General features: G+C 52.3%; 4 protein-coding genes across 4 annotated transcripts; 1 reads left to right on the top strand and 3 right to left on the bottom strand.

Annotated features, from left to right (window-relative positions):
* Positions 1 to 741: 741 nt before the first annotated feature.
* On the bottom strand, positions 742 to 1,950 carry J4E78_010573 (uncharacterized protein; the record flags this gene model as incomplete). Its single annotated transcript, XM_049371149.1, has 1 exon — positions 742 to 1,950. One exon carries the CDS (start codon positions 1,948 to 1,950, stop codon positions 742 to 744), a length of 1,209 nt encoding a protein of 402 aa, XP_049217187.1.
* Positions 1,951 to 3,348: 1,398 nt separating this feature from the next.
* J4E78_010572 (uncharacterized protein) lies at positions 3,349 to 4,194 on the top strand (the record flags this gene model as incomplete). The annotated part of the gene is made up of 2 exons (XM_049371148.1): positions 3,349 to 3,517; positions 3,548 to 4,194. 2 exons carry the CDS (start codon positions 3,349 to 3,351, stop codon positions 4,192 to 4,194), a joined length of 816 nt encoding a protein of 271 aa, XP_049217186.1.
* A 995-nt stretch (positions 4,195 to 5,189) lies between these two features.
* On the bottom strand, positions 5,190 to 7,927 carry J4E78_010571 (uncharacterized protein; the record flags this gene model as incomplete). Its single annotated transcript, XM_049371147.1, has 3 exons — positions 5,190 to 5,999; positions 6,370 to 7,822; positions 7,923 to 7,927. The coding sequence occupies 3 exons, from the start codon at positions 7,925 to 7,927 to the stop codon at positions 5,190 to 5,192; spliced, it is 2,268 nt and encodes a 755-aa protein (XP_049217185.1).
* A 4,289-nt stretch (positions 7,928 to 12,216) lies between these two features.
* Positions 12,217 to 13,419, bottom strand: J4E78_010570 (uncharacterized protein; the record flags this gene model as incomplete). The annotated part of the gene is made up of 1 exon (XM_049371146.1): positions 12,217 to 13,419. The coding sequence occupies one exon, from the start codon at positions 13,417 to 13,419 to the stop codon at positions 12,217 to 12,219; it is 1,203 nt and encodes a 400-aa protein (XP_049217184.1).
* Positions 13,420 to 13,646: the final 227 nt, after the last annotated feature.

Below are 13,646 nucleotides of genomic sequence, written 5' to 3'. Positions count from 1 at the left end.
CCGTTGCATCTGGTTTGATCCGACAAGTCCAGTTTAAGATGAGGTTGAAATGGCTCGTTGATGTATGTAACGTCGTTCCAAACATTGGCCTTCATAGCAATCACGTGCTCTTCGAAGTACGCGTCGTCATATCCTATGTAGAAGAAAACTGATCAGTCTCTAAGTGGACGTGCTTGAGAGCACAGGTCAGATGCTTGAACTTCCAGGCCTTATCTCTGCTGATGCTAAGTCAAATGCTTTGCGCAATGATCTCCAACCAGTGTGCCATGTTACGAAGACACGAGGTGCACACGTTGACTGGTCGAAGGGAAAGTCAAGTGCGTAATGGGGCGCGATAGCCAGAAACAGACCCCCTTCCCAACTCCCAGGCGCAGATGAAACCTCGGAGCCGTCGTAACGGGTTGTCGTTGTATTGGTGAAGACTACTCGATGTCGCTGTATTCTGTTGCTGCTCGAGTATGTGCATACGGCCCCTAAGAGGTATGCATGGTTTTCAGCGGTGATAGTGATTGCCTATCGTTGGTATTGTATATAGCTGCCCGCTATATGAGAGCATTTTCGAATGCTAGCCAACTTGAAGAAGCAGTCCAGCGCATCCATGGCAAAAGGCGTTCAGCGTGACGTTCGATCCAATCTAACAATCGGACACACCCACGATACTGTATGTTGGTATGTTGTAGTTGATGAGGGCAACACTGCATGGCCCGCTCATGTTCCTCTTTGAAACAAAGATGATAGATGTTATCCTTCGAACTGGGAGGGGCGGGAGGGGAGCTTGTCGACCCATTCCTCCATCGTGGTGCCCCTCATCAGATCCCGGAACTTGTAGAATGTGAACGGTCTACCCCCGAGCATCCTTTTCTGCTTATCAAATTCGATCTTGTCGTGCTCAAACAGCTCAATCCTCGTCTGTTCTAGGAAATCAGGCAAATGATCACCCCAATCACAGCCAGTCTGATTTGGCCCATTGTTTGCTTTGATAACGCGATAGCTGGGAACTTCCCTGATTCCAAAAGCTCGGCTTGCTCTCCTCAGCGCTGAGCATAGTTCCTCGTCATCTAGGTCGTTTCCAGCATCACTCGCCCACTCGCGTATGGCCGCATATGTGGTGTAGGAGCCCTGGGGAATGAATGTCGCCAAGGTCAGTATGAACTTGTCCATTGGCCAAAGCTTGCTTGAGTTTGAGATCCGGGCCCGGACTTTTTGCTTCTCGGTAGACTGTACATCTTTCATTTCGGCTTCGCATTGCTTTTTGTAGGCCTCGATAGCTGAGATAGCATCTTTTCGGAAGCTCTGCAAGCGATCGTGGTTGCTGTCGAGTGGTGGTTCCTCTAGATAAGCCTTTGTGTATGGGTAGGCGTCTATTAGTTGAGGTGTAGTCCTAAGTCGCCCTAACAGGACAAGCTGGTGTGGCAGAGTAGCGAATGCTTTATCGCTAATAAATTCGATCGGCGCGAACGGATCATGAGGCTGTTGGCCGGCTGTCAAACGAGCTCTCTCCTCGTCTTCTTGATGCGAAATCAACTCCACCACCCTGGAAGTTTGCGACCAATCGAATTGGACGTTGGCGACATTGTTCGTGGGTTGATCGATGGCCATTTGGTCTTGATCTCCAAGATTGGGTGGATCGCGGTTTGGGGCATCATCCGAAGTAAGCAGATCATCAAAGCCATGTCCTTGCATCATGGTCCAACAATGCTGTTCTATCTCTAGCAACATTGCATTGCGGACGCGTTTCCTCTCTTCGATAAATCCTTTTTGAATCTTGTGTAGGCGCGTGATCTGATCTCGATGATAGGCAAGCGCCTTATGAACGATGTCGGTCCTCGGGAGCTGGACAAGCCTCTGGACTCGTTTGAGATTGAATTCGATCTTTATCTTGACGCGCTCTTCGCGATCGATCGTGGTCTCTCGCCTAATCTCCTTTCTGATCTTCTTGTTGTTTGGCATGGTCGGATGATGTGTTGATGTTGTCGAACGCGACGGCTGGGAGGTGTCTAGAGCGTCCAAACGCGTGAACGCGTCGACGCGTCAGGGATGATCGACAGGGCTGTTAGCGTCAGCAAGGTATCTGACTCCGCGACCCCGCGTCGTAGCCTCTTCCTTCAACCTTTCCATGTTTGCCGCACGTCTCTTCTTTAGGATGTTTTGGATAAACTTGCAAAGCGCCGAGCGTTTCCCCGGTTGCTGGAAAACCAGAAGTCATTCAACTCCGTCCTAAGCCATGATCCGTCCTAAGCCCTGCGCCGTCACCAACCACCCTCTATCCGATCACGCCTCTTTGCACACCAGTGTTGTGTCGCAAAGAAAGAAAAGAGACTGTTAGCTCTACTGGAACCTACTATCGCGAAAGCAGCTGACAGCGTGGGTGCTTACTGGGCATGGAATCGACTAGTACGACCCCGCTGCCAGCCTCCGTCCAGATTTCCAATTCCCATGAGCTGTGATAGATGAGCAATGGTGAAGTTTGCCGTCCCCTTGAGCCCATGTATGTACCTAAAACATTGTCGAATCTGGAGTCCGTTAATATTTGCCAAGCCGGCTTGATTATAGCCACGTAACCGCTCGGCGCTCGGGTATATAGCAGAGACTTTCATCCCAAGTTTCCTTTAGTAGTCATCCAGTTGATACACTCAATTTTATCCGATCCGGTCTCTCCAGTTCCAACAGATATTCAATACACATCTTCTTCTTCCAGTACCTAGCCATCTCCTACAATGCTGGATCACATCGGCCTCACCGTCCCAGCGTCGCGATTCGAGGAAGTCACGGCCTGGTACCTGGCCGCGCTTGCACCGCTCGGTTACAGCAAACAGATGGATTTTGGTGGACAGGGTGTTGGCCTAGGCCCAGACAGGTTGAACACCGTTTTCTGGATTTTCGGCAAGGGCGATGCTGAAGCAGCTGCGACACACTTCGCATTTCGATGCACTGATCGAGATGCAATTGAGAAGTTCCATCAAGAGGGGGTGAAAGCCGGTGGGAAAGACAATGGGAAGCCGGGCTTGAGACCGTATCATCCAAACTACTACGCTGCCTTTGTAGTGGATCCTGTTGGGTAAGTGTCGTCGCCAGTTGGTGGTAACTGCATTCGGCTGACAGGTCTAGAAACAATGTCGAAGTCGTGAGTCACGATGTGCCGCAATAAGTTCAAGCAACAGGAGCATGTATGCCTCGACAATATCTTTAGACGTCAATGAGATTGAGCATCTGATGGTGATCGATTTGAGGTGTAGCCGTCTCTATACCGCCTGCCCGTTTGACTGCTGCCAAGACCCGCGTTTGTTCACAGCTCCTTCCACCCAAATCACACTCTTGCCTTCTCAACATCATCTTCGACCTCGCGCCATGCCAGTGATGTCCAAAACAGACCGCCTGCAAGGTCTGCTCGACTTTGCTCGCCAGGCCAATGAGGTCGAGCAACATCGCGTCTCGCTCGAGACTTTCCTCGCTGGCATTCAGCAAGAGGATCAAGACCTCGATGAGGCACAGCTGAAGCAGATTCAGGCAAGCCAACGTATGCCAAGCCACCTACCTTTGCTAACAGGTCAGCTCACCATCTACCAAACGCTCCTGGGTCTTTTCAATACCAGTATGTATGACCACGCCATCTACGAGAACCTTCCTAAACGTAAACCAGACGATTCGATCTCAAAGTCCACTCAAACCTCCGCAATGACAGCCTCATGGGCGACGCAGACCGACGCGGCGACAGACTCCCTTTGGGATCTATTGCCTAAAGCTCGCGAAGAAGCCTTCCAGCGCGGCCTCGATGCTGGAAAAGACGACGGACACATCCAAGGAATCAAGGAAGGCCACAGCGCTGGTATGACGGAAGGCCTGGCTATCGGGCTCAAGCAGGGGCAAACGGAGGGCTTGAAGACAGGGTTAGATCAGGGCAAGGAAGTCGACATGCAACGCGGCATCGAGATAGGAAGAAAACTCGGCTATGCTGATGGTCTCGCTGAGCGCCTGAGACAAACAAAGGAGAAGATGAAGAAGCTGGACGAAGAAGACACCAGCAGGCACATACCACAGGTAGAAGCGACTCGCGAGAAGATCATCGTGAAGCTACCTTCAAGGTTACCCGCAATGATCATCAAGGAGGGGAAGGAGGAAGAGGCTAAGCCCATACCGATGATCAATGGTATCGACCCATTTGCGTCACTTTTGGGTCTGGCACGCAGGAAGTAAATGTGCGTTTGGAGGAGATAGGAAGGAATGTATACAAAAGGAAGATACCCAATGGAGCCAGGCGAAGCACAGTCAGTATATCTTTGATTAGGCTTAAGTTAATCTACTGCGGCTTGACATGAAACTTTGCAGACCACAACTACTTAGCAGCCAAGACTATGACCCCACGAATACCTGAGATTCAAAAGCCGATGTTTAAATCGTTAATCCAGCGGCGCATACGCGCACGTAAAGCGCATCGCAGCGGAAACTTCAATACACACGTGTCACATGAAGTGCCAGCAAATTTACGACATTCAGTAGCGATATCAGCCTGTGGCTAGATCTAATAGGTGACAGCAACATATGATATCAGCGCTTCGCTTTCGCGAACTATCAGTCACATGCTCCGGGTAGTCTATAGATCACTTCATTCCACGACTGTTGAGCGTTGTAGTTTCCAGAATGTATAAGAGTTATCTCACACTCGCGCTCCCACATGGCCCACTCACTCATCTATACTAACACAACAAAAGCTCGATCAAACTCTTGCCACAAGATGTCTAACCTCATGTGGCCTGTACACGACCAGGTTCTCGAAGGAAGCTGGGAAATAGCGCGCGAGATATTATCGCGAGTCGACTCCATTCACCAGCGCCTTAATCGAAGCCTCCAGTACAGTAACGATCGCGAAGAGCGAGCCAGCATCCGAGAAAAAAGGAGGACTCTTCGCACATATGCTGTCCTCTGTGAGCGGACCTGGGAGCTCTATGAGTGGGCCCGCAATGATGAAGGGAAAGCCGCGCGACCAGAACATCCTTGGGACACTGAACCAGCGGCGCATTCGAAATATGCGGAGGCTTTGGGACTCACGAAGGATGAGCAGCCAATATCCCCGATGAGGGGCGTGATAGAGCTACATCAGAAGTTACAGGAAGCCTTTGAAACAGGAGCGGAATTGTTCTATTGAAACACGCGCGCGAATGAATTGATATATTGGACAGTAATAAACACCGTCATATCTCCTTAACCCTCTCCATTAACCCCTCAACCATTGCATCCAGCTTCTGAACCACATCCCACGGCGCCTCTCCCTCCCCTGCACTAACACCCATAGCCTCGCCATACACATTCCCCCAAGCGGGATACCTTAGCATCGGACTCCTCGGATGCCAGTCTTTTCTCCATCTTCGCTCTTCACTCTTCAGTGTATTGATCCGCGCTAACAACTGATGTACTTCTACTAATGTAGGAATGTGTGCTGCGCGACCGATGGTGTATTGTTTCGAGGGCGGTGTAGCGGCTTCGGCAGCTCGCCATCGGGCTTCGATATCGAGGGTCATTCGGTGTAGGTTCAAGGCGCGGGCTGAGACGGAGTAGAGGAGGTAGTCGTGTTTGGCCCATGCGGCTTCGTCGTAGGGGATGTTCGGTGGGGGTGGGCTGAGGTAGTGTTTTACGGTCGGACGAGGGGCGGAGGCTGAGGATCGTGGTGTCTCGGCGAGGGATATGGGAGGTTGCGAGGACGAGTGTGATGTATGGGTTGCGGAGTAGGGTGCGCCATCGGATCCGCGTGGCGTGCCGGTGGCAGAGTATGGTGCTCTGTCTGAAGAGCGTGGCGTTGGAACGGGGCCCGATGGTGGCAGTTCCGAGTAGCGAGAGCCGTGGAACGATGGTTTTCGCGCTGGGGTCGAGAAGTGAGAGGGTTGGTATGAGGACTGCGGACTGTTCTTCGGTGACTCAGCTGAGCGATGAGCGGCGATCTTGGATGAGAACTTGCGCAACATGCTCTTGAGGTTGATGTCAGTGATTGGTTGACGATGGAAGGCCTACCTTGTCGAGGGGATTGTGGATATACTGACAATGATGAGCCTGGCAGGAAGGCGCCATTCACCATATCTGCCATTGACTGTGTAGGTTCATTGTGCTGTTCCAGGTTTTTGCATATCTGCAGTGAATTAAGTGACTTGAAGATGGGAATGTGAAGCAAAGCCTCAACCTATGCGCGGCCAAGTAAAACATTACATGTATCCTCACCGCCAAACCTGGCGACGTGCCAAAAGCCATTTCACTTCAACTAGGAACACCCTCGTACTCCCAACCGTCGACTAATCTTCTCTTTCTTCCTCTCTTGTTCTCTCTCCGGTTCGCTGCACATTTGATGAAAAAGGTAAGCACAGCCAGCAAGAAGATAATTACAGCCGCAACTGTCGGCACAACGACAATACGCGTACGGTTGGTGTCAGTAGTAGGAAGATATGGACACGTCGCATTGAGTCCAATGACCCAGCAATCCGGCACACTCAGACTGTTCATGTTGATGTACAGCGCATCTTCATCAGGAGCGGCAGCTTGCCAGGCAGAATAAAGATGTGAGTTTTCCAGCGCGGTGTGAGGTACGCTGAACTGATATGGGTCCCGACAATAGCCCTCAGCGTTCGCGTAGTAGGTTGAGTCGTCCGATACACGCCAATTGTAGGGTTGTCGTGGATCGTGGCAGGCCACGCGATGGCGTTGGTTGCAGTCTTCTATGCGCCAGCGCTGTGGATATGGCGACTTCATCATGACGACGCAGCGGTTGTCGTTTGTGTCGTCGCCTTCTCCAGAGGAATTGAGAGGCTGCCCAGGTGCGAAGGTCCATAATGTTGAGTGTACGTATGCGGCGTAGGGTAAAGGATTCTTGTCTGCAGTTGTGTTTGCGAGGGTTTGATTGAGGAAGGGTGTGATGCCGCAGGCGGTAAGATTGGTAATGGAAGGTATAGTTGACTGAAAGTCCGGCGTCGCGCTAACATCAAGTGACGGTGCATCAGCGAGAGCCCAAGACGAGTTTCTTGTTGAAGTCAAGGTGTTGTCGGAAGACGCAAACAAGCATCCAGAAGTTACACGCCCATCGGAGCCAATCGATACTGACTGCTCGTCGATGATAGTTCCGGGAGGGAAAACGTATTCGAGATCTGGTCCGAAGTTGTACTTGTCCATTTGCGGATCGATTGTGCCGTAACTAACGACAACCCGACGTAGCTGCTTGAACTCCATGAAAGCTTCTGTAGGCCATCCACTTTGTGTGAACAGCTGTCCATCGGCATTTTTGGAGTCATCGTAGTAACCAATCAATGGGCGGTTGGACCAATCAACGTCATACCACGAGCTGTTTAAGTTTGCGCGTTGGTCATCCAACGCGTTTGGCGTAAGGGTGTTATCGGAAAGATTACCCTGCAACACATCACTAAGGAGTTGCCCGTCTTCAGGAAGCTGGTCTTGCGCAAGGTTCGGTGCTGGGGCGTCCGGATCGGTGATGGACGAGGCAGCATGCACGTTGAACGTGAACATGGTTATCTCAGCATCAGTCGTAGTAGCTGTAATCTCGAGAAAGTCCTCTACGATACCCGTGAGCAAATCCAGCGTCATCAGAGATGTACAATTGTAGCTCCCGATTTGCAGGAGCGGTGGTCCATTAGGGGTGGGGAAGTCGATTATGGTCGGCGTTGCTGCACTCGTCGACGATGTAGAAGACGAAGATGGGGTAGATGATACCGTGTTTGTTGAGCCCGATGATGACTCTGCAGACACAAGAGCCGATGTCAACGTCTCCTGGCGTTTTCCAAGCTGTGGAGGAATTTCCAGTGTAGATAGAGGAGTATCCGCACTCAATCTGTTAGTTGTAGGCACCACTGTTGGTCCCGTCGCCACTGGTAAAGCACCCTCATCTGAGCTGTCTTCATTCGACTGGGGTAACTCCACTGGACATAGACTCCATACTGAACGTAGCGGATCCCAGTAAGTATCGACTGTGAATTGTCGAAAGCCGACAGCTAACAAGTTTGAGAAGCACTTTTGGAAAGCATTATGTTCGTACTGGTTATTCGTGAAGCAGGCTTGAGCTAACGATACAGCTGGCGTAGTATGGAAGTTGATGGGAAGTTGAAGCCCTACATCTCGTTGTGCCTACCATCAGTCAGCGATTCTGTTCGCTGATACTGCGTATGTCGAGCATGAGCCGACGGATCTGGAATGGTGCCACGAAGACCGCGCATGGACGTGTGATGGAACACAACCCCAACACCGTGCGACTACTTCACTGATGACTGCACGGAGTGCAGATAGCTGACACTTACTCTAAATGCCTCAGTCCAGGGCTCTATCCAACGCGTGTTCACAGCGCTCTGATCCGGGTTATACAACTTGTTAGCCGACATTCCCGCTGGCGAACCCGGGGACCAGCACCGTAAACACGTGGCTCACACCTCGCGTGCAACGGAAGGGATGAACGACACCCGTAAGCAGGGAACGCGATAAGATATGTTTAGAAACAGGATACAACGTGGAGTGTTCGTATATGCAGATGCAGGTGTTGATGGGTAGGATGTCGTTGGGATCTGCAGGGCTGGATGCGCGACCGCGACGGACCAACGGCATCACGTGGCAGGCCGCTAGTTTTCCCACCAATCCCCTTCCGGCTAAAACTCGACTGGCCAATGATGACGATTCGCATCGTCAAACTCACCGTTCAAAACACCAAGACTGCAATTTGCCAGCGACGATTCCAGCAAAACGTCCGGTGGCTTGCATCACGATTAAGCACCGGGTCGTCTGCAGAACGAGTGGGGGATATGGGGTATTACTGTTTACCCTTGATATAGTCCAGGTGTTCCGCATATTGTTCCCGAAGATTAGAGAAGGATGAGTACAAGCCTCGCACATACGCTTAATACGGGCGTTATAGCTAGGCTTACACAATACCGAACCCGCGTTGCTGGCAACTCGCTACCTACCGCCTGTAAGCGAGAGCTCGTGTCTCACTGTTCTGTACGACCTTGATCGACGTCCGAAAAAAATGTTGAAAGAGCTTGCCGGCTGGATGCTATGCAGGTCTGCGGCGCGAGGGAAATCGGACAATACGTTGGGAGCGCATGGAAGGTTGCGAAAAGCTTGCTCCAGGTCACTGGGAGTAATGCAGGTATGCGGCGCACGCTGACGCTTACAGCACGGATTGCCACGAGTACATTAAACGGGAGAAAAAGGGCCGCTGCAGGAGATGATGAGGTACTGCTATTACGACCCAGTTTTACACGGGATGTCTCCTGGCTGCGGATGCAACGTTGCTGTTGTGGTAAAAGGTCCGCTAGCTGTAGGCGATCGAAGCAGCGTTGCCCACGGTAAAGCCGAGAGAGTCGGAGCGGTGACTCCGGAAAATTTCTGCACCTTTGCAAATGAGGTGAACGAATAAACGAATAGAAGGCTCCAGTCCATGGGGGTCTTGGAAGGATGCAACGCAAGCCGCTGATGCGGCAGGTGCACTTCTGCCTCCTGACAGGATGGAGAAGCAAGTTGCAAGCAAGTCTGAGATAGCGACACCTGCGAACTCTGTGTTTGGCATAGCAAGATGGTATCGTTGCATCGAGAGGCCTCCATTTGGAAAGTGCGTACACTGCCACAGGAGGCGGCGATCATTCGGCAGTGTCAACACATTCGTTCGCAGTCGCCGAAGCCGAAACCGAAGCAAGCCCCAGTATCGGCAAAAGCAGAAACCACGGCTCCAGCTGTTGCAACAGTTCCGCACGTCCGCGGGGATATCCACAGTTGTTTGACGTCTAACGTCTTCACTGCGTATGCACACAAACAAACGAAGTTTCGCCTGGACCCAGTGACTCCACAAGACTGTTGACGCAACCGCTTCCCGTGCGCGTTTCACCGAGGCCATCAGAAGGTAACCGAGCGTGCCGAGCAGCTCGAAGTCTGGTTACGAGGGTCTTGGTCTGACACCCGTCTGACTGACTCTGACAGTCCTGCATACCCCTACATATGTAGTGCAGTTGCGAAAGCGACGCGTTTCGTGCATAATTACTACCTCAAAGCTGGACATGCGATCCTGGACATAGGAAAAGGTTTCACCATCTAAGCTGCATGCACATGTCATAAGTTCGACCGGTTGGTAGCCCCGCCACGAGCCACAGACTTGAGGCGGAGGAGGTCCGGCACGATCTACGCTAGAGGACGACGTTGTGATGCTTGTGCAGATCGAAGGGATCACGACATTCACACGCAGGAACCTACCGTCAGAAGGGCCTCATCGAGTCCCCTGATGATGTTGTTCGTAAAAAGAAACATGCTCAAGACCGAGTTACGCCGGACTATCGTAACCGTACCGTTCAACGTTCAACGGTAAATGGGGATGTGCATGCGTCTACTCGCCCCCGAACAGAAGCGAATCCGATGTCCCACAATACCGCCGTCCCTGGTACCGATGAAGTCGCATTGTGACATGTATGGGCCTGAACCAAAGCCGATGGATCGCGGACCCGAGGGAGTGGAAACTGAAATACTCCCTCTCGAGGACGGCGACCTTCCACCAACGGCTCAGCGACGGCGTTGTCTTTAGCATCACAGGGAAGGGCGGTAGACTATGGGATTGAACGGCGACATCCTCTCGACGGCGCCCACCCGGTACCAAAGTTCGAAAGACGCTATCGATTAGACCTTCTGTGTCCGCATTAGGGTACCAGAGTTTGAGCTATGCCATATGCACAAATTGCCCGTGTCTTTCCAACGCTCCTTGCACCATTGTGGACATGGAGATATACGCTAGTCGCAAATCTCGCGAGCCGTCGCGCACTAGAGCGTAGATCAAAGTCTAATAGCCGTAAACGGTAAGGCCACCAGTAGCCGCATGATCGAAGTCCCAGTGTCTTGTTTTCAGTGTTTTTCTAATCGCCGACCCTGGGTGTAGTGGCATTGGCTGATTGGAACGTTGACGTGGACGGCCCAACGATCATACCGAGGACGTTGAATCGTGAATTGCAAAAGATGCGATTCGCTCGGATGTGCGGTGGTAGAGGGCCAGAGCGACCGTACCGCACCGGGCGGGATTGAGTGTATGATTCGTGAACACAGCTAGAGCGAGGAGATCACGGTGGGCGTATCTGTGCGTACAAACTGGAGGTGCGTGGACAGTTCGTAATTTCCACAGCTGCAAAGTAAGTGTGGCATGGGGAAGTCTTCCGAAACTATTGCCCGCGTCACGGATTGCTATCGTGGTATACGTCCATCCCAGGGAATCCCTGGGGACATGTTTCCAGAAGTGCCGAAGCCCATCTTCATGTCGCAGGTATCACGGGTGACAGATTCTTGCTCAGCGGTCCAGAGCCCCACCTCGGCCACTATTGGTGGCAGTGTTAGGAAAAGGAGCGACCAATCAGTCAATTTAGAAGAAGTTATTGTTCGTCAGCTGTGTGGGTCCAGTCCAATAAGGAGACGGTGTAGGCGACACTGCAGAAGCTGCGACGGGTACGACTGCGTGGACTGATCGGGATCGCGGCGAGATCGCTCCATGCGTACGTTGAGGTGTGGAGAGGGGTTTTCAGCATGGTGGCTATCGCGGACGATTGTGAGTATCTGTCACGAGTGGGTACCACAAGCAGTCGAGATGTCATTGGAGCGGTGAGCTCTCGCCTGGAAGCGTTTAGAAACCTGGAACTTAGTGTTCGGCGATCGTTGTTCAGTGTGGGAACTCCTTGTTGTACCCCGTCAGGCGTTCAAGTGAGGGAACTTGGTACTGGGAGTCACTAAGGGATCGTGTGATGATTGAAGTTTGTTCACAAGGTCATAATTTGTTATAGTGTATTGTTTTTGATTGGCATCGGTGTAGACGCTTGCAAGTGCTGTCGCACCGCTGGGTATTATTACTGGCGACTAATTGTCGCAGTGTACAGTGAGACCTCCCTGGGTCCAAATGGAGAAACGCCGTAGTGTGTCGGACTTCGACATAGGCGATGCTACTTGGCTCCGACAAGCCAGAATAGAAACAGAAATGATGTGCCTCCCAACCGTGACACATGAACAGAGATGCTACATGGGGTATCCTGAGAGTCGTGTACAATGTTTCCCTTTTTAGGTGCATGCAAAACAAGAGTAGACAAGGTTGAAAAGCTTTGTAACAAGCAAAGTGTCGATCATTGAACATCGGCCATTAATAGAAGTAGGTTGTTTGAAACATGCGACGTATAGACAAGAAGGGGTATGGTGAACAACGTGAAACATGATAGACAGCTACATGATGTTTCGCAGCGACATCCTGTCCTTTGGTGAGACTGGCGCACTTCTGACTTCCGCTGGAACAGAGGGCAGCACGTAGGGTGACGGTAGTTGTCGCGCAGCTGGACTGGTGCTTGCGCTCGAGGACTGAGGGACCGAAAGTGTCGGCTCTGCGAGCGAATGGAAAGGAGGCAACGCTCGTTGGGGCACGCTAGTCGGTGCAGACTGAGGCATAGAGTGGTGGTGTGTGAGCTGAGGGGTAGGCTGGGTGAGCAGTCGCGGTGGTTGTGGTCTCTCGTAGTTGGGCTCCCGGAAGGCAGGCGCAGGCTTGGGTACAGAGGCTTCACTGCGGTGGAGTGGCGGGAGTTGTAGTGAGCCGCGTCGCCTGTGCAGGTCGTATGAGGAGTCGTCTTCGGGCGCAAAGCCAGTAGTAGGCAAGTAGCGAGTGGAAGAGCTCTTGCGCTCTTCCCTGCTGCCGACTAATGGAGCAAGTGTGATGTCGAGAGGAGAGGCTGCGCCACGAGGCGAGCGCGACTCTGAGCCAGTGTCGGTGATGAGGGAAGGAGCGCCATCAGCAGATACGATGGAGTAGCCAGAAGGCGAGGGCATGGGTGTCTCGAATCCTCGTGCTCGTACTGTGGCGGATGCTCCATAGGCTGAGATGTCAAGTGGCTGCGGGCGCGATCCGGGGTATGGCTCGAAACGCTGGGGCTGGGGCAGCTTGAGTGCATGTGGAGAGTTGGTTGGGATGTTGAGAGAGGACCTGTGTGAGTCGTGGTATGAAGACATCCGGTGCTCCTCGTGATGAGCCTGGCTGTGGGGTGCTGGATAGTGGTAGCCAGTCTGGTTGTGGTGCATGTGCTCTCGGGATCTTTGTTCAGGACGCTCAGGGTTGCGCTTGCGGCGGTTCTGGCCACCATTCCACCAGTTCTTGACTGCATTGTCGCTGCGTCCCTTTAACCGTCTTGCAATCTCTGCCCATCTCTTGCCCATCTCAGCGACCATCTTCTCAATCAGCTCCCCCTCTTCTCCGGTGATGGGATCATGGTTCAGTGTTGGCTTCAGGTTCTGATGGTAGCGCTCTCTGCATTGCTTTGGTGACCGGGAGCCAATCTCCTGTGAGATGCGTACCCAGTTGTGAGGTCCATTACGGGCGACGAGGTTAACGAGCCACTGATCCTCGTGCTGCGACCAAGGGCCGCGTCTGTGGGCAACCATGTCGAACTCTTCTGAGAGGGAAAGAGCGACACAGGGTTGAAGTGGGGTATTGGATCCGCGCTGGTATGAATGCGGCGGACGGTGAGCACGTTCAAGGTCAGACTCCTCGATTATGACAAGATGATCAGGGAGATCAAGCTGTTGGTTGGACTTGGTCTGTTGTAAAATGTGGGAATGTGCTGCATCGTGGGTTAGTTATGCGTACATCATCGGATTAGGGCAGGCGA

This window comes from Alternaria triticimaculans (assembly GCF_023758025.1).
Source record: "Alternaria triticimaculans strain BMP 0046 chromosome Unknown scaffold_34, whole genome shotgun sequence".
In the NCBI taxonomy this organism is placed as follows: Eukaryota; Fungi; Ascomycota; class Dothideomycetes; order Pleosporales; family Pleosporaceae; genus Alternaria; species Alternaria triticimaculans.
Note: the sequence above shows the minus strand (reverse complement) of the source record. Positions and strands in the feature narration are given on the sequence as shown.